Source organism: Rhinolophus hipposideros (genome assembly GCF_964194185.1).
Source record: "Rhinolophus hipposideros genome assembly, chromosome: 8".
In the NCBI taxonomy this organism is placed as follows: Eukaryota; Metazoa; Chordata; class Mammalia; order Chiroptera; family Rhinolophidae; genus Rhinolophus; species Rhinolophus hipposideros.
In genome coordinates this window covers 81,543,532-81,564,577 of record NC_138054.1, presented here as the reverse complement: position 1 = coordinate 81,564,577, position 21,046 = coordinate 81,543,532, and the positions used below count along the sequence as shown (strand labels likewise).

The 21,046-nt window shown below is 37.3% G+C and overlaps 1 protein-coding gene across 50 annotated transcripts in view; it reads right to left on the bottom strand.

Moving 5' to 3' along the window:
• The window catches only part of EIF4G3 (eukaryotic translation initiation factor 4 gamma 3), a 283,752-nt gene that overhangs the window by 158,597 nt on the left and 104,109 nt on the right, over window positions 1-21,046 (bottom strand). For all 50 annotated transcript variants that reach the window (XM_081055110.1, XM_081055106.1, XM_081055152.1 and 47 more), the window contains exon 3: window positions 20,301-20,429. In XM_081055110.1, the coding sequence (XP_080911236.1) occupies window positions 20,301-20,429 (129 nt within the window). The remainder of the gene's footprint in view (window positions 1-20,300; window positions 20,430-21,046) is intronic.

The following is a 21,046-nucleotide window of genomic DNA, read 5'->3' as shown; positions in this document are numbered from 1 at the left end:
ACTTTCTTGTAAGAATACAGTATATAATACATATACAAAACACGGGTTAATCGACTGTTTATGTTATCAGTAAGGCTTCTTTTCAACAATGAGCTATTAGTAGTTAAGTTTTTGGAGAGTCAAAAGTTATATTCGGATTATCAACTGTGCAGGGTTCAAGGGTCAACTGTACTGAGATATGTATAGAGTACAGCCAATTAGAGAGTGATCTAGGAATCAGCAGCATAAAACCAACAGTACTTGCAACAAGTGGATGAGATCACCTAGGGTTCAAGACCAAATAACAAAAAATTATTTGAAACAAACATTCTTGAAATAGGCAAAAGAAAATGAATCTTTAAAGTATAAAGATGGAGTTTCTCAAAGCTAGGATGTAAACTACGCTGGAGTATTTTTACTGCCAGTCACATATCTACTTTAATTAGAAAATAAAGTAACTTGCCCAAGGTCACATAAATAATGGCTAATTCAGAGTGTGAACCTCTCAATCTGTTAACACCAATGAAAATATAGGTAAACACGAGCAAGTGATGACACAATATTGGTTAACATAAAACTCAGGAAGGATGTTTACCTCAGGGAGAAAGGAAGGGGTTGGGATATAGGAGATACACAGAGAGCTTCAAAGATACTGGTACCTGACTTCTCACCCTTGGTTTCACTTGCACGGTTTCAGTTACCCACGGTCAACCATGATCCAAAAATATTAAATAGAAAACTTCTGAAAAAAACAGTTTAATAAACAATTCATGTTTTAAGTCTCATACCACCCTACTCCCTCCAGCTCCATCCTGTCTACACAAATTATCCCTTTGTCCAGAGTCTCCAGGCTGCATACGCTGCTCGTTAGTCACCTAGCAGTTGGCTGTCTCGGTTATGAGGTCGACGGTCGGGGTATCACAATTCTTGTGCTCAAGTTACCCTTATTTTACTTCACATGGCCCCCGAGTACAAAAGCAGTGATGCTGACAATTAGGATAAGCCAAAGAGAAGCTTTCAAGTGCTTTCTTTACGTAGAAAGGTATGTCTGTACATAGCAAAAACCTTTGTATATATAGGGTTGGTACTACCTGTGGTTTCAGGCATCCATGGGGAGTCTTGGTAGGTACCCCCTACGGAGAAGGCGGGACTACTGTATTCTTTCCAACTGAACTTGCTATATGCTTTTTCATAAGATTATATGTTTCATAGTACTTTTTAAAATAGTGTGTGCTTTTAAGAAGTAAGCAGAAGGATTCACACGGTGAAGCAGGGCTGCCACTCACAGAACGGCACTGTAGTCTCTGGGGCTACTGGTGGCCAGCCTGGTGCAGGTGAGACACAACGCAGGATACAAGCGGAAGTCAGTTCAACGTGACCAACAGGAATACCAATCAGCTGAGGTACAGCTTAGCATAGCTCAGACTAGTGGCGCTAAGAAATCATAATTGTTTTTTATAAAGTCCTTCAACACAGGTATTTGAATTTCTACAGCAGAACCCTTCATCCTGGGAGCCAGACGAGAGGAAAACACCTGCTAGGTCAGGCTGATTCAGGCAAGGGAACTGGCAAAATACAGAAGTTGAGGACAGAAAGGACACTAGGGGTGAATAATGATTAATGATAGGATCAAGACTAAACAGGAGGAATATGAGAGCAGGAAAGACTGTCGTATTGAAAACAGGAGAGGATTACAGAACTAAAGGGTTACAGACCACAGACAGGTACCACAGGACTGAGCCTGGGGAAAGCGGAAACAAGAGGCTGAGCGTAGAGAAATTTCAGACTTCAAGAACTCCAAGGCTGAATAGTTTTAGGTAGAGATCAGATTAAGACTAGCACTAGTCAACAGAAATACAAGCCATGTAATTAACTCTAAAATTCCTGGCAGTCACATTAGACAAAATAAACAGGTAAAATTAATTTTAAGCAGTAGGTCATTTAATCCAATATAGTCCGAATTTCAACTTGTAGTCAGTATAAAAACTGAGACATCTGGTGTATTTTACGCTTTATCGCACACCTCGATTTGCACTGGCAGGTGGCTCTAGTGACTATTTCATTGGGCAGTGCCAGTCTAAACTGTGTCCATATGGGTTGCTGGTATGTGTCCATATACAGTTGCCCTGGGGAAGTGAAAAAAGGCAAGGAGGGTGAATCCAGGAGCCCACAGCAATGGTTGGAGTGGAGCAAAAACGGGTATGCTGGAACCCTCACAGTAGATAGCGGAGAGTAAAATGGAGAAGCAAGTTGTGGGCCAAATGCTAAAATCCTCAAAGAATGAGGAAATATGCCCAGGAAAATTAGGGATGACAGCAACAAGGAGAGCAGTATATGAACTTGTTGCCCATGGGTCATGGGCAGAAACCCAGAGAGAGGTGTGAAGGGTCAAAACAATGCTGAGCCTGCCCCCCAAGATGTAAAGAATTAAGAACACTAATAATATCCACTTGAAAAGATTTCTAATAAAGTAACGTTACCTAAATTTCCAGAGAGTAAGGAGAGTAAGGAGGTGGGTGAGACAGTCCAAGGAAAGGGTGCTAAGAAAGCACCCTTTTAACTGGGCCTTTCTAGAACGTCCAAAACAGGATGTTAGCAGAGATTCTATAAGTACCCTAACTATTATGGAATAAAAATATATGTAGCTAAGCAAATAAATAGCAAAAGGCAAGTTTCCTGATTCTAGGACTAAGCTTATTCTGGAGCTATGAATACACAGTCACATAAATTTTGAAATACTTTAATTGTCTGAAAGAAAGAAATGGCTTAAATAAGAGCTGGCAATTTATAAAGAAAATAACTATTCTGCTTAAACTTTAAGAGGTGGCCTTTTCCAAATAAACCCATTTGTACCTAGCACACAGTAAGCACTGTACAAATATCTGGCACCAAATATTTGCGAGAAGAATGGCCTTCTAAGAAAATCTTGCTATTTATTCAAACAGATCATCTTAACAGTAAAATCTGATAAGAAGGAAAGGAAGTATATTCATTAAAACAGCTTTAAAAATACTTTAAGAGAAATCCAACCACATAAATCCTATTTACCACAACAAATCCATATGGATGCCTATATATTATTTATGTCACCTATGACTTTTTCTGTCAGCCATAACACTGGGAGTATAGCACAGGCTTTTTCCAACAGAACATTCTGTTTCTTTTAATTTTATATTCTCAGAAATAGCCAGCAAGATGATAGACAAAAGATGAAAAACAGTAATGTCTCCCCAAGACAGATTCTCATTAGGTTTGTCTTACTACCAGTTAATCTTCAGCAGAATTGTTTATTTCTGATGACATGGCTCATCTAACAAATTTAAAATATATACATTATAAACTGAAGTCTAATCCAGTATATGGCTTTAATAGATGACTTGGGATAAATCTAAATCAAGAGTCAGCTAAAACAAAGTACAATTAATCTACCTAAACATTAATAGATAGTGCATCCACCCCCTCTTCTATTCTTATCTTGAAGCAAAACAATTCTTGTTTTATTTGCTTTAGTTAGGAAAAAATACCTCAACTGTTAAAACAAATGTTTCATGATACTGATTTATAACAAGACAGGGCAAAAATAAATAAACTTCACAGATATGCCAAGTCATCATTTCAATTTTTTTCTTCTTGAATTCTATTAAAAGAGCCACTAACAAAAAGTAACACCAATGGATCTGATGTCGCATTTAGTTTCTCTTGCCCAGGATTCTACAGAGCAATAAACAAATGGGAAAAAGAGAAGTAAAAAGATGGTGGAGAAGAGCCAGTGAGAGAGGCCGTAGTACACCTCACAAAATAAAGGACAGCATACATACACTGGAAACTAATAACCTGTTTTACAACTTGGACTTTTTTCCAAATACACCGTAACGCAATGAGGACTGCTTCTCAAAGAAGCAAATAACAGGTGTACCTAGTAGACAGAATTTTGCCTTTTTGTGTACTGTAATGTTTGCTTGACAGTTACCATTGCTGAATAATTTCTGGAAAAGTTCAAGAAGAGCCTCACTGTGTTACTAGAGAGAACATCAAGGTCATTTCCATGGCTTTCTAACTGGTTACTCTGGGATTATTAAACCACTGTACATACCAGCTTGCATAAGGTGTGAGGTTTTATTAAAAAGACAATTTTACAGGGGAATAAATCAGGCATAATAATAAACACAGTAACAGTCTAATAAAATAGTTTAACAATATTAGACAATAACATTTAATGATATAAATGTCTATGTAGCAAGGTCTGTTTTTCAGTTATAAACTGATATAAAAGTATAGAAAATGTCTCGGAAACGTGACACTGAAATGTAATGGCAAAATAGACAAACAATTCATTCCCTACGATTAATCCCCAGCTTAAAAAAATGTTAAATACTCCAAAGCTATTGTAACAAGGACGTGCAACGAGCGTTCACTGGGCATTGAGCATCGGCCGGGGACACTGAGCAACTGTTATTTGATTGAATCCTCATATTACCCTATGATGTAGGTATTATTATTCACATTTAACAAATGGCAAAACTTCCACATGGAGAGAGGTTTAACTTACTCAAAATCTCATAATTAATAAGTAGTAAAACTGGGATTCACAACCAGGTCTTTATTTTTAAAAAGAAACATCACTTTCCAGAATGCAGCCTATATACTGTAGCAAACTGAAAATTCTTTTCCACGGTTTATAGTTTAGATGCGGGCATGGAGCTTTTCGCCTCAGAAAAAATATGGGAAGACTGTATGACCAATCTCTTTTTTAAGTTAAATCGCTAAAATCTTTCTGGGACTTGATCACAGTTAATTGTTGAGCTGTACTTGAGGCTTCTTCAAGAAGTACTCCAGTACAGAGGTTACTCATTTCTGAATGGAATCTCTTCTCAACACCAGAGCTAGGACTGCTAGAAAATTAAAGGGCTGTATTTTAAATGTTATCTAACACAAATACTGCTCTTACTTAATTGTGGCTTTTGGACATTTTTACATGAATGTTTTAGGCAATTCAACCACTCATTAAGTCATACCACATGTGTTACTTTGCGTTAGGACCATCCAATCACTCTCACTCTGTTACCTCCAAAACAGTTCTTTAATGAGCATCACCCTGTGCAAACTGAAGTCCACTCGAGTGTCACTCATCACCCATCTCAAAAGCTGTGCTTGTCATGCCACTCTTTCTATCAACCCAACTCTAGAAATATTTACCAGAATAAGCAGAATTCTAGAATGAGACCATTTTGACAGGTAAAAAAAGCACATTATACTCTGTAAACTGAAAACTTAGTACAAAGAAATGATGAGCCTTATTTAATCTTTCATACTACCTTTCTTTACATACCTTAACATGTAAAGTCAGTTACTCAGAGACAGTATTACTCTTTACCTAACCACCACCATGACTCTATATAAAAGCTTATCTATGGGACTACTCCAAACAGAAAATTAGATCACCTGCCGAGAAATGGTAATACATTCTATATCTAGTATGGTACCAAACTGGTTTTAGAAAGCTAAATCCCTGCCATGGTATCCTGACAAGAGACTTTTCAGACATACGAATTCAATCTTCATTATTTAATTCATGACAACAGAACAGTTTGAGTATTGAGAAAAAGATTCCCAGACTCTTCCTCAAAATAAACCTTCCTCAGAACAAGCTCTCTAAGGATGTAACAATAGAGTATTTGACTAGTCTTTTAGTTAAGCTTGTACCTGTAAAATAAAATTTTACTAAACTATACCAAAACAAGTTAACAGTGCCAGCTAGGAAAAGAAAAACCCCTTCCGTTTTAACCAAATGAAGAGTTGTGCAAATAGCCCTAAAGTGACACTTTTGGAAATTGTCACTTAGAGAGCTATTTTCATCCATCAAAGATTTACGGACTTTCTTAGGGTTCAGGCACTGTACTACTTATATGGGGGAATGAATGAAAGGCTTGCCATTTTCCAGAATTTGAAAACACTGTACCACAGCTTTAATTCCAGGAAGATTTAAGTGTTTTGAAGCCAAAACCATCTCCAATCAACGTGCTCTTATTCTGCTTGTATTGCGAGGTCAATTATACAACACCTGTCAGGACAGAATTTGATTCTATCATCAAAATAAACTGGTATATGTCATCAGTACTGCAAAAACAATTTAAGCACGAACTTTGATGTATGTTATCTGTAAAAAGTTGTTGTAGGCACTAGATAGAAACAGCTTCTCAATCGCCAAGGCCACTTTCTCTAAATTAAGAAATGGCCCAATTCATTACGTGTGTATGTGACCTAAAAATGGGGACACTTTCTGCTCCTTTCACTGAAAACCACTCCCAGCAAAGAAGGCCTAGCAATTTCTTTTCAGCTACAATCTCTTCCCAATCTACAAGTTATTCTCTGCTCCACAGTGGTGGTCTTCTCATTATAATTATCTGGGCCTCATCCTATCCCTAGCAATTAAACAAGAATCTCTGAAGAACGGAACCCAGGCATCAGAAGATTCTAGTGGCAGCCAGGATTGGGAACCACTGATCTTCTCATTTCTGAGCAGCGACATTACATGGATCCGGGAAACACTGTACTAAACTTAGCATCATTTCTGTATTCTTTATACTTAGTTCAACACTTAAATATGTACTGTTTGCCTTTCACTAGACAATGATGGACTCATATAATAGGATGGCTTTCACAACATACATACATCTGACAGGCTACTTAGGTATCCACAACAATTATACTATTCAAAGCTTAGCTCTTACCTGCACAGAATAATAACCCCATTCTCTCTCCAATCCTAGTACCAGTTCTCCCAAGGCTACCAAGCTAAAATGATCTGTCTATAAGGAGAATTCAGTGCTTGGCTCAGTGAATTCCCAAGCAGCAAAGGTATTCTGGACTCTGTGCACTGCTGGCTGTTTCCAACATCAATGTCTGCAATCTATTCATCACACCTCCTGTACCTTCTCCTGATAATTACCACTATCGTCTCTACTACTTCCTTCCTTTCATTTCCCTACCTTTAGGGAAATTTCCCTCCTACTTCTCATCTAGAGCATTCCCAGCCAGCGTTCCCATCCATTCATTTGTCACACCGGACATTATTATCTTCACTCTAGGTCCTGCTGCTCCTCTGTTCAGACCACCTCCTCCCCCACTAATTGCTTGAATTTTAGATTTAGACATATGGCTCTACATTTAAGAACCAGAAGTTTAAATATTGTGTGGTTGAATTTTTATAAAGCCCCAATTTTGCAAATTTATGTTCTCCAAAGTTGTTTTGGGTTGATTGTTTAAAAATCAAAACAAACTGTTTCATAAAAACATTGTTTAAGTGGTGGTTGTAACTCCAAAATTATTTACGAAAGTCTCATTTGTTCTCAAATGAACCTGAAATAAAGTACTATGGGAAATTATGAGAAAGCAAGGAAGAGGATCGAGCGTTGGAACCTGGGGATCTGGACTCGGTCCCTTACCAACAGTGCTAAGGTACCTGAGGCAAATCATTTCACTTTTCACCCTCAACCTTCCCAATCTACAAAATGGGGAAGATCATATCTATCTGTAGTGTTACTATAATGATAAAATAAATATGGCAAAGTAACTGAGAAATGTTCTAAAACCTCTAGCCTATCAAGTAATCTACCACCACGACATTATCCTCCACACAGTAATCTGATGACCCAAGTGCACAATAAACATTCGTTCATACTCTGTTATAATTCAGGTTATCTTAGGAAGGACAGCTTTCACTTAAATTTATTTCTAAATGTTCCCATGGCCATATCTTCCTTCCACTATCCCTTTCTTGCTTAAGAGTTGATATTTTTTTGAGGAGAACTTGTCATTCTGATTCCTACAACATTAGATCTACATTTAGAGCTTATTATACCAACAGCTTCTAGTGTTGAGATTGTCTTTTCCAAGACCCTCTAGAAGTGGTCATTCTTCAAGACATCTGAATTCCTTAAGACTTTCGGAGGAAGTAAAACCAAGCAGAACACAAAGATTTTGTGAAGGATGCCTTTTGTATGCATCCAGCTTTTTGATAACTTTCATCTTTTTCTACAAATTGTACAAAGTTTTATAATCCCATTTTCTAATACATACTTCAATAGTGTTTTCTCCTCTTTTGGTTTTATACTTGCTAATTTCACAGCCGCTGAAGTTAAAAGACAATCACTCTCCAAACCAGAGGAGATACAGTAATGCCTTCTAGGTCCTTTATTCTTATTTTCTTCGCATGTTGGCCAGCCTCCAGTCCTTCTGTTACATCCTTCCCTTCTTAAATGTTGCCAAATGGTTATGTAAATAAGCCAGCTGCTTCTGAGTCATCACTTCTGCAGCCAACTTCTCTAACTCCCAATGTGAACCTTGATATATTCTATGAACCCTTAACAGCCCCTGGAATTTTTCAGTGTCTTTTTGAACATAGCAGCTGAACTTTCAGTGATTTTTCTCACTCTGATGGGGTTGTTATCGGCAGGTATTATTCACATACTAGTAAGTATTTCTATCACTCCATCTAAACATGACTGTCCTCTTGGTCACCCAAGACTTTTTTCTCTAAACCTCCTGCTGTTTTCTAAAAGGATAAAATCTCCATGTGTATACAATTTAAAAAGCTAAGAAGAAATGCAATAGTTTATACTTCATTTAGTGTGAAGAAATAACTGCTGATTTGGCAATGGTTTCTTGGATATGACACCAAAAGCACAGACAACAAAAGAAAAAACAGATAAATTAGACTTCAACAAATTGAAAACTTTTGTACAAATGACACTATCGACAGTGTGAAAAGGGAACGGACTGGATAAAAGAGAATACTGTGTTTCCCCGAAAATATGACCTAGCCGGACCATCAGCTCTAATGCGTCTTTTGGAGCAAAAATTAATATAATTTTAAAATATGTTATTATATAATTTTAAAATATTTATTATATTTATTATAATTTTAAAATAATCTTATTTTAAAATAAGACCAGGTATAATATAATATCCGGTCTTATATTAATTTTTGCTCCAAAAGACTCATTAGAGCTGATGATCCGGCTAGGAATTATTTTTGGGGAAACACGGTATTTGGAAATCATGTGCCTGATAAGGAACTAAAATACAGAATACATGAAGAACTCCTCCTACACTTCAACAACAAAATCGGATTAAGCAGTGGGCAAAGAACTTGAACAGACAAATGGCCAATAAGTACATGAAAAGATGCTCAACATCGCTAATCATTAATGACATGCAAATATTTTATGCTCACGCATATAAATTTTTTGACACCATTAAGTTTGTTATTATCAAAGGAGCATATTCTGAAAGACTGAACACAGGAATTGGCCAATTCAAAGCTGCAAACATAGGGAGAATTAGTTACTATATAAAATCTCTCAATTTCTGGTATTAAAACAGATGAAACATTGTGGCAACTTATAGCTAGTATTTACAAATCAACACCATCAGAACAAGGAATACACTAAGTATGGGTATGAACTTTTTAAAAACTACAGTCTTTACATTACAACGTAACAGTCCTCCAGTTGGATCACTGGTTCACTTATTTTCAAATTTTCTTTTCTTCTAATACATGCCTTTAAGGTTACACTTTTTCCTCTGAGTAACACTCGATTTACATCCCACAAATTCAGATACAAACTGCTGTTTGTTATTCATTTCTAAAGATAACATTTTCTGTTTTGATTTTACCTTTAAATCAAGAGGTAGATTTTTAAATTTCAAAAAAAAAGTAAGATTTTATTTTTTTACGCCTACATTAAGATTATAAAAAAGTAAAATTATGTTCAACTAAAATAAATGATAACATTTTTAAAAAACAATAATTATGTTCTATAGAGTTTCAGCTTAAATATAATTTAGATTTTATTATTTTGTTGTTAAGGTCTAATTCTGTAGACGTATATTCGGAAAATATAAACATGATTGGAATTGCACATTTTTTTGCCATAGCCTAACATATGATCAAGTGTTGTAAATATTCTTTGTGTATTTGAAAAGCACACAGCTGAATGATAAAAAAATTATTAAAACAAATTATTTCATTCAAATTATCCATAGCCTTTTTAATCTTTTATTTTAGTTGAATCAGTAAAAATGTTCTCTCTATATTTTTAAAGTTTGGTAATTATGATTTTCAAATCAATATCCTCAATTATTTTTATCTTGGTTGAATATGTACAAAATTTTTCTTGTATGTTTTCTTGTGCTAATTTATGTATTTATATAAAAACAAATTTGCAGGGCAGCCAGATGGCTCAGTTGGTTAGAGCGCGAGCTCTGAACAGGGTTGCCGGTTCAATTCCCACATGGGCCAGTGAGCTGCGCCCTCCACAACTAGATTGAAGACAACGAGCTGCCGCTGAGCTTCCAGAGGGGCGACTGGATGGGCTCAGTTGGTTAGAATGTGAGCTCTCAACAAGGTTGCCAGTTCGATTCCCGCATGGGGTGGAGGGCTGCGCCCCCTGCAACTAAAGATTGAAAATGGTGACTGGACTTGGAGCTGAGCTGCGCCCTCCACAGCTAGATTGAAAGAACGATGACTTGGAGCTGATGGGCCCTGGAAAAACACACTGTCCCCCAATATTCCCCAATTAGAAAACAAACAACAAACAAAAAACAAATTTGCTATTACTGTCATTTATTTATATCAGGGGTGGCAAACTATGGTCCTTGATATGTTTTTGCAAGACTAGCTAAGGAAGGTTTTTATATATTTAATAGGTTAAAAAAAAGAAAAAATAAAAAAAATAAAAATAAAAAAAATAAAAAAAAAAGAAGAAGAATATGCAAAAGACCACCTGGCCTACAAAACCCCAAATACTTATCATCTGGTCTTTAGAGTTTGCTTATCTATGTCAGGGGTTGGTAAATATTTCCTGTAAAGGTCCAGATACTAAATATTTCAGGCTTTGCAAACCACACAGTCTCCAGCAATTAATCAACTCTTCGGTTGTAGCAAAAAAGCAGAATTCATAAATACATTGTATGGCTGTGTTCCAATAAAACTTGATTTACCAAAAACAGGAGAGGGGCCAGATTTGGCCCTTGGGCCATAGTTTATCTATCCTGATCTATATGGTTATTTACCGATCTGTCCATTTCTGACGTGTCGGTCTCCCTCACTAATTATGAATTTGTCGATTTCAGTTTCTTTTACATTTGATATACATATCTATAGATATATCTATATCTATATATATGCTAGATAGATACACACACATACATATACAGAGGGTGCCAAAAAATGTATATATATTTCAAGAAAGGAAAACTGTTGTAAAATTCTAATACTCAATATATAATGATAACAAAAGATGACTACAAGTCACATTTGACTTTTGCAATTACAAGAGGTTCTTAAAATGGTCACCATCAGCGTCCAGACACTTTTGATTACAGCAAACTGCTGTTTGAGCATGTTGATGAAAGTGTCCGCTTGTATACATTTTTTTGGCACCCCTCCCCGTGTGTGTGTGTGTGTGGGGGGGGGGGGTGTTTATGTGTGTGTATTCTAAACCAATTATTAACTAAATAAGAGTTTATAATGTTACATCTTGTATAAATTAAATCTTTATAGTGTAGGAATTGTTTCTCTCTCATACGCGTAGTTTTTACCTTGAATTCTATGCTGACTTCTCAAGGTTGCTTATATCTGCTTTCTTTTTATTAGCATTTTCCTAAGTCATATTTAATAAGGGGATTTAACTTCATTTTCATTACAGTGACTACATGTTCCACAGCCCTACTATTTTATCACATTTACTTTTATTAATCCCCTTTCCTGGCTGTTGTTAAATTCATTGGGGTTTACTGGCCCCACCTTATTCTTTATTAGTAAGGAAATTATACATCCTTTTTACTGTTGTTTGAGCCACCCTGTAAGTAGGAGGGTGCTTTCACCTCCTGTCCACATGGCTCCAGACACCATTTCCATTCAGATTCCCAGTCTCTTAAGGCCATTTAGAGATGCCAGCAACACTGAGGCATGCACACTGGGTATTCAAAGTACCAGCTTCTCCTCCATCTCTCACCTACTGAGATTCGCACTTCCAAGGACCAACCTGCAGTAACTCCCTTTTCAGAAGTCTGAGCAACAATCCTAAAAGAACGTCCTCCAAACTCCTCGATTCTGGCAACGCCACCGTTTCTCTTTCATTCTCTCAGCTCCAGGGATGGCAGCTGCTTCCTGCAGTTACTAACCTCTGGATTACATCAGCCTCCCCTTGATAATCAATCAGCGAGTGTAACAAATTCATGTTGCAAATCCCCCTCGATTTGAAATATAGTATGGTGTCAGGTTTTTCCTGACAAAACTTTAACAGCTACACTGTCAAACTAATTAGTGGTCAACTGTAGTAAACAGGCAGGTCAAAATTTTGCTATTGAACAGTAAAAGAAGATGTGCAATTTTAATGGCAATCAAGAGTATTAAGATTTGACATAATAAACAGAGTCTTTAATAATAAACAGAATAACAGTGTTGTACCTGAAAATGGAGTACCACTGACAGGGAAATAAAAAGGAGATTTATTTTGCGTTTGAAATATAACAAAATATTGGCAACATAATTTCTTTCTTCTCCATATAACCTACTTAGGTAACTGTGGAACAAAATACTACACAGACAGAAAAGACATCATGAGAGAAAGAGAATTCAGATAGCCTGAAAGTTTATTATTCGTCACAGAGGAAAAAAATAAGGGTCCATCAATCTATGAACAGTTTAGAATTAGATTTAGCTCTTCTTGTTACCTAATTATCAGTGTGACTGGAAATTTGAAAAAAAGAACAGTAAATAAATGTTATGTACTGAGGAAAAAAGGTTGTTAATTTGGTAAGTAAATTATAACATTTTATTTTCATAATGGTAATTTGTATATCTATGTCAATAGATATAGATAAATACATATCAATCTATAATATTCATTGTTTATAGTTAGTTGGTTCTATTTGCTTTAAATATGATTATACTTGCTTTAAATCTAACTTAACCTCTCCTTCACTATTCATTGACAGCATTTAAAATCACCACAAAGCTATACGATGTGTGTGTGGTCTACTTTTCATTGTGTGTTCAGTCACTGAAATTCACAATTCTTAGTTCTATCAAGATGCTAGATTTTGTACATTACACTTTGTAGTTGGCAAAATACTTTAAGTAAACCTTCTTATCTAATTCCTGATAATATAAATAGTCCTGTGTAACGCCTATCATCTCTCCTCTCCCACATCCCTGCAAATTAAACCCACACACCCCACCCAAAATAAGCACATATACCCATCCACCTGGATTAACTCAGTACAAAATCTATGGACAACTTACCCCCTCTGCTGACCTTGCTCTCATAGTCCTACTTGCCCACCTTCCCCACAGCTCCCTTCACGTAAGTGCTGCTATGGAAGGAATTGTGCCCTCACTCCACCCCCTCCCATGGGAGTCATGTAACTCCCAATGTGACAGTATTTGGACAAGAGGCCTTCGGCAGACAATTAGGTTTAGATGAGGCCATACGAGTGGGGCCCTCACGGTGGGACCTGTACTTTCATACGAGACACCAGACAGCTTACTTGTCTGTCTTTATCTTTCCTTCCCATGAAGGCATAGCAGGAAGCAGGACTCTACAAGGCAAGACCAAGGCCCTGGGCAGGAACCAGATCAGCCGGCACCTTGATCTTGGACTTTGCAGTATCCAGAAATATCAAAAATAAAATGCCTGTTGTTTAAGCCACCCAGTCTATGGTATTTTGTTACAGCAGCCCAAGTGGACTAAAACAGATGGAATATAAATTTCTGCAGGAAATATCACAAGCATTTTGAATAGTCAAACTGCTCCATTTCCTGATTCTCCTTAAAACTTAGCTTTTCTATTTCTCATCCCAAAAATTTACTAGCACATGCTAATTTCTGTAGCTGAACTGCAGTTGCAATTTTCAGAAACATAAAAGCCTGAATGTCACAGCTAGATGAAAAATAGATTGGTGGCACCGAAGTGAATTTCTCTTCTAGAACTATGGGAATCAGTGAAGTGTGAAATTCCAAAGGGAAAATACTGGGAGGTTTTGCAGTATCTATTAAAACAGGTGAGTAGTAGCCAGAGAAATCAAGAAGAAGCTCCCAGGATACGTCCACAGGAAACAACTCTTAAATGTAAAAAAGATAAAATCCTAAACCTTCCCCCACCCTCACCCTGACAGAATTTAAATAAAATGAACATCACCATCAACAAAAAAACTGAGCCTACATCAAAGACAACAAAAGAAATCCTTGTGAAATTACAATCAGTTCTTACTGATTGGTTCTTACAAAATTCTTCGGCTTTCTAAAACAGTATTAAACAAATAATGGATTGATTTTTTTAAATTTTTTGCTATTTAAACTTAGATATTTCAAAATATGGGTTCCAGTCTTGTAGATTTGCCAAACAAAATCTAAAACTTGAATTTTAGGGTAAGAAAAGTCTGAATAATAACTGCACTTAACTATCATTCTTGCAGCAACTAATCACAGAAATTTTCAAAGAAAAATCACCCATTTTTATTTTAATTTTTTGGTTCATGCAATGCAAAGAAAAGCATAAACAAGCATATGAATTACTTTAGGCATACTTCATGGTAAGTTACAAGACTCCATAAAAGATGAAATTCACCTAGAGGGAAAACACTTGGTGGAGTACTACTTTATAAATATGGTTGCAACTGTTTTTGTTAATAAAAACAAAACAATGACAAAAGGGCTGGAATTCTCTAATGAAATAAAACTACATTGAAATAAATCTCAAGAATTAGAGGAAAGAGCGTACCACAATTGTTTAGCATGTATCAGATGAAACCACACACATAAATGATCTGGATATTTTTTGGCCCCTGTAACTTACTCTTATGCTGATGACATCTGTAAAGGCGCGTTAATTTGTAAAGCGTTTAACGACAATATGTGTTGGAAGAAACTTTCAACAAGGTGTAAGTTCTTAAGTAAGCGGGCATACTATTAGATGAAAAACAAAACAAAGGTGAGAGAATCTAGCACCCACAGGGCCAAGTCAAGGCTGGCAGTACTGCAGGTTCCCAGCCCACATCAAATTCTCATGTGCCACCAATGTGGCTTCCACACACCACTCACCTCAAAGACTGCCTTACACAGTGTGTTCCACAGGGGAGGCGGGGAGTATGAAAATGACGCATTATGCTTTGCTTTCTTTGTTGAAGGAAAGTAAATAAATACTCATCTATTCCAACACTGAAATATGAAAAAAACTTTCAACGTTTCCTCTGCTTTATCCTGGTTAACACCGTTGGTTGTCAAGAGTTGTCAAACTCAGAATTTATTTTCTTAATGAAAACAAAAGTTTTTTAAATCACAAAAAAGTATAAAAACTTGTATGCGGTAAATAAAATCACTATTTATCTTAATAATAAAGAAAAAGCAGTTTGCAAAGCCTGAAACAATCGGTCAAGCAACAACTGTGAGGAAACATTGAGAATTTTTCCTTAGTTAAAACAAGACCACTGAAAAGAAAATGCAGTCTGGAAGCTGGATAAAGCAAAAAGAGAATAGGAACCCTGAGTCGTCTAAAACTCATCCTTTACTAATAATGAAAACTGTGGTGTTAAAAAAACATAGCGTGATCAATCACAATTCCTTAGTGAAGAAGTCCTTTGCTTAGCATTTCCAACGACAATAAAGACCCTAACCAGTGGATCATACACCATCACCACCTCAGCCCACTAGCTGACACGACTCAGTTAATCTCTCAGAAAAAAGAACCAAATGAAATTTCCAGGAACAGCAGGCAGAAAACATGGATCACTGCACTTTGGCATTATTCTGAGCTTGTCTTCTCACTGATTACTGTGGACCCAGCTTAGGAATCTAGACAGTGAGGCCAAGAGAAAAAAGAACCTGATAATCAGTGCCAACAATCAAGCAGTGAGTAGGAAATACTTCTGTTTTGCTTAATTTAAGTACTTTAAGATAATTCAAATCACAAACTTCTTATATTAAAAAAGATATGAAAGAGAATGCCAAGTTTGCCTAATTATAAATCTAAAATATAGAATTCAAAAATTTTTCATAATAACAACTGGCTACTCTGAAATAGTTTCCAAAAAACACGGAGATCTTGAAGGAAATTCAAGCCTCTTATTTACAAAGAAGAAAACTGATCCTTAACAGGAACTCCCAGTGGGTCGAACTTTGAAATAGTACTGGCAGGGCTGGGACTCTTAACCCAGGTCTCTGGACTCTCGGGAGAGTGCATTTCTCTACTTACTTTTGAAATCTGCCCCAAAAGATACTTTTAAATTCCAAATTCTTTACCATTCCCAGAGGACATTCTGGGTTTAGGGACTGCTCAGGTGCAACCGTATCAGAAGAGAATGCACACGTAAAAAGACTGTGTCTCAGAAATTTATCACAGTTTTAAAATGTCATTTTAATGTATCAATCTCTAATAGTCTAATAATCTGAACTTTCTGACTGATTAAAAAAAACCTCCAGAGAGCAGAGCTACAAAGATTTAGACATCATGTAACAAAGGAAAATGCACCAAGAGCCTTAAAACGTGTCATGTGTACACATGGATGTGCGTGCACTCATGTGTAAAATCCTCTCTTGAAGGGAAAGAAACAGGTGAAGAGGTTGTCACTGACGATGTAAGGAAGCGACTGAGAGCGATTTTCTACATTTTCCCTCTTTTATGTATCACATCTATGAAACTCACTTTTCTTCAGTTTAGCTGTTTCCCTTAGGCCCTAATAGACTCACTGAGTGTCAAACACTGAGTCACAGATATAGGTAGCTACTTAAAAGATCTAATTGACAGGCAAAGGGGAGACCATCACATGAAAAAGGGCACGTGGCTAAAGAAGTTTCTTTAATTCTATCTTCAGCTGATTTGACTCTAACAGTTCTGTGGACAAGAATAAACCATACCACTGCAAACACAAAATGACCAAGCCTAGCAGCTCCTTTTATCCTCATATCGGAGATAAACAAACTCCTGGAAAATATCTCAAAATCATGAGCAGAGCTTCTGAGTTTCACATTAATACAACACAATCAGTGAGTTAGACACACACGCACATACACACACACACACACACACACACACACACACACACGTTAAGACCCGGAAGAGAACCAAGTCTGAGAGGCATGAAAATGAATGCCCCTTATTGAAAGCATGCAGTGTCCTGTTCTGAGGCAAGATTTCATGTAATCTTCGTAGCAACCCTCTAACAGGGTGGTAAACTCTAATTCTCCCCTATAGAGCAGATGAAGAAACCAAGTCCCAGAGATATTAAATAATTAAGCCAACATCACGTAACCAGAAAGTGACACACCAAGCCCTAGAACCGAGGTCTGCTCAACTCGAAGCCTGTATTCCTTTTTCCTCTATTTGAGAGCTCTGCGTTCATTAAGATTCACAACTGTTAAATGTAAGGAGACTGAGTTTCCCAGAAAACTCCCCATTATTTCATGTATATCAATTTAGAAAAATGTCTTCACTCTATCCCAGATGTTAATATAGTGTTAGAAGACAAATGAACCTACCTAAGCCTGCCTCTGCCTGAAAGGCCAAGTGTTTGGGGGGGGGGGGGGGGAGGGGGTAGTGACCATGTGCGATTTATTGGGTTCACCATCAGATGAAGCAAAACGGTAGCAAAACAGACCACAAAGTAAAGCGGAATAATATCTGGTGACCTTCCCCCTGCAATTCATATATTCTGACTTCTAAAGGCAACTCATAGAAGGGCACACAGAAAGGCCTCTGCGGCTTCCACAACTGACACCACGGCAAGATCGCCCTTTCTTAAACGCAAACTATGCATTTGCAACGGGCCTTGTCTTTCAGGAAACTTAAGTGCTTTGGGCCAACTGCTTGGGTCAAATCACTTGAAACGGTAAGAATTTGAAATGAAAAACTAAGCTCTTTGCCTTATGTGCCAGTTATCGATTGCTTGCCTTTCAGCTCAAAATTCACCTTGTTTGCCTGTACAGTGAAAACGGATCTGGGCTCTTTAACTATTTTTCCATTTCAGCTGGCACAATGTTAAGCTTTGTTAGTAGAGGGCACTGTGGAGATACTGCAGGAGGAGGAGGTTTTGCTTCCCAGGCCTGAGAGCTTGCACAGTAGGCTCCGCCTGCCGTCCAGGTAGTTTCTACAGAATCTGGCTTCTCCGGGGCGCTGCTGCCCTAGAGCGCAAAGCTTCTTCAGAGCCAAGCTTCAGCTGTAAGGTGCAGGGGCCAGAGGATCCAGTGGCCAACAGCTACCCCCGGTACCCTCTCAGGCAGTTCTGCAGCAGAGTGCCTCCTTTAAGAAACCTCTGTGTGAAGAACTTTCCTTCGGCACCCTAGAGTGGATTTCTAGTAAGTTCCACTGATGTGGTACCACAGCAACTTCTCTCCCAGTCAGGAAGCCACATCGCCCTATCCAACAAGATCTAAAATCTCAGCACAGTGAAAGGGGAGGGAGTAGTGGTCTCTTCCCTAACAGTAACTACCATGAAAAAAAGAGGCACACGGTTTGGTAGGCCTTTTTGCATTTGGGAGGCAACATACACTACATCCAAGTGGGCTACACCTCGACCTACCTAGAGAGAGACACCTGGGAGTTCCAACTCTTGAGTGAGGAACTGTACGAGGAGGCTACGCAGCAAGTTCAGGTTGCAATGCAAGCTGCTCTAGCTGAGGGACCTATGCTCCAGCAGATCCAAGGTTACTGGAAGTGTCTATGGCAACAGATGCTGTAAGGAGCCTCTAGCCACTGGGCCCTAAAGCAGCTCTTTGCGAAGGACACTGGTGCTAAAGAAGCCAGCTTTCTACAACACTCCACAGGGCGAATGCCAGCAAGCCCCAGGGGGATGACACCTAGAACGTTCCACTGGTATGAAACTCCAGTGACTTCTCTCCCATCAGGTGAGCCACAGCCGTGCACGCTCCACTATCAGCCCTAGAGAGGACGCTCTTCCATGGGCACTCTATCTCAGCCCCGGGAGAAGCAGCTGCTCATATTTGCTATTTCTGTATTCTTTAGAGTTCTCTTTCCTATTAACACTCCCTCATTATTCCAATTCCCTGTTATACTACAAAACCTTTTACTATATTAAACTTTCCCTATTCAAAATACTACGTAGTTTTTCTCTACTAATTAGACTCAGACAAATACACCTTATGAATAGCTTAGGTGGTTCAGTGCCATAAAAACCAACCCAAGAAGCTCATTTTAAACAATTAAAAATTCATTTTTGACATGTTTTACTTTTAAAACTCAAAATTAAATAGGAATGATTTAAACCGGGTTTAAGCATAGTACTAAGTCTGAATTAATTTATACATTTCTTAATAAGGCTATTTCAATAAAAGTTTGGCAAGCTGTACATTCGTTCTCCAAACATTCTGTAGTCTAAATTAGCATTAATCAGCCCAACTTTTATAATCACCAACTTTCAGCATTATTTTTAATAAGTAATTCCTTATCTCTTTTATTATTCAAGCTCTAAAAGGTGTAAAATGTGGAAGCCAAAATTGAAAATGTTATCAAATTAATTTACATTACTAAAAGGAGCATTTCTTACAGATAATAACTGACAATCTCAAATAACACGGGGTCAAGGTTATGGCTTGACCGTCTCCACATTCCAGAAGGAGACTTCACACGTCTAGCCCTCTCTTAACAACAAGGAAGCCCAAAAACATGTAAACATGTGATGGTGGGTTGGTGCAAACATGTGATAAACAGTATCTTGGGAAATGGCTTAAAATGCAGGGGACCCATAGTGCCATCTTCTTAAAACAGTGTTTTAATGTCTGCTGTGCCTGTTAACTGCAAATACACCAAGGAGTTCACTGCTCTTCAACAATTCAACATTTTAAGTCTACCAAATTCCAATAACCTATTTATGAATTCAAAAACCAATTTAACAAACAAAAAGTCCACTGAAATTACTTAAGAGGGAAAGACAACCACACTTTTTACAAAAGTAGAAAATAACCACCAACATTCCACCAAAAAGGGAGAAGAGGAGAGACTACGCACTGAAAAACAAACAAGTGCTATGTGGTTTTTTAATAAATTTGAGAATTACATTCTAATTTCCAAAACAACAAAAATTAAATATTACTGACAATTCATTTTGAATGACTCTATAAATGGAAAGCATAAAATTGTTAATAGCCACCATTATGGGAGGTGGGTCTAAAAAAACCACAAAAGACAATATAGAAATTACTCTTCAAGTAATGTTGTATGTTATTGCTTAAAAGTTTGCTTTAGAAAAACAGAAATGCTGCTTTTACATGGAAATTCATTTAAAAAAATAAGTTTTCTTACTTGAGAGAGTCCAGGGGACGATGCATGTCCCGGGGGCGTTGCCGCAAGATTCGGATGCCCCTTGTTTATTTCATGTGCTGAGTAAGGGGAAGGGGTCGGGGGTCCCGGCTGTCTTGCTACTTGTGTTACCTGTGAGGAAATCAATATTTAGGAAGAGAATTAAAATAGCAATGTAATAAAGATAGATAAACTGGCTAAGTTTTAAAAATTGAATTCGTTCCCTCACAATACATACTGATTAAAGGCTTAAATTGTCAATACTGCAGCAATGATATTCTTAGAAAAATAATAAACATGAATATTTTCATCAATTTGATAAAAAGATTCTTGAAACAGAATCTAAAACCAAAACCCTTACAGAAAAAATGTTTTATCAAAGAAGCCAGACTTGAAATTGAATACTATACAATGCCATTTATATGACACTTTGTAAAAGGAACAAAAGAGAGAAACGATTGCAAGACGATGAGGATGACAAAAGCGCAAGGCAATTTTAGGGAGTGACATAACTTCTGTATCTCGACTCTAGTCTCTATGTCTTTGTCAAAACTCACAGAACTGTACACTAGAAGAGGTGAATTTTACTTATGCAAATTACACTTCAATAAACCTCAACCAAAAACATGGCAAGTTACTTATAGAGTATAATCTCATTTTTATGGTTAAAAAAGCACATATATATGCACATGTGTATACATTTCTATATGTATATGTCTACATATGTGTGCACTACACATGATAGCAAG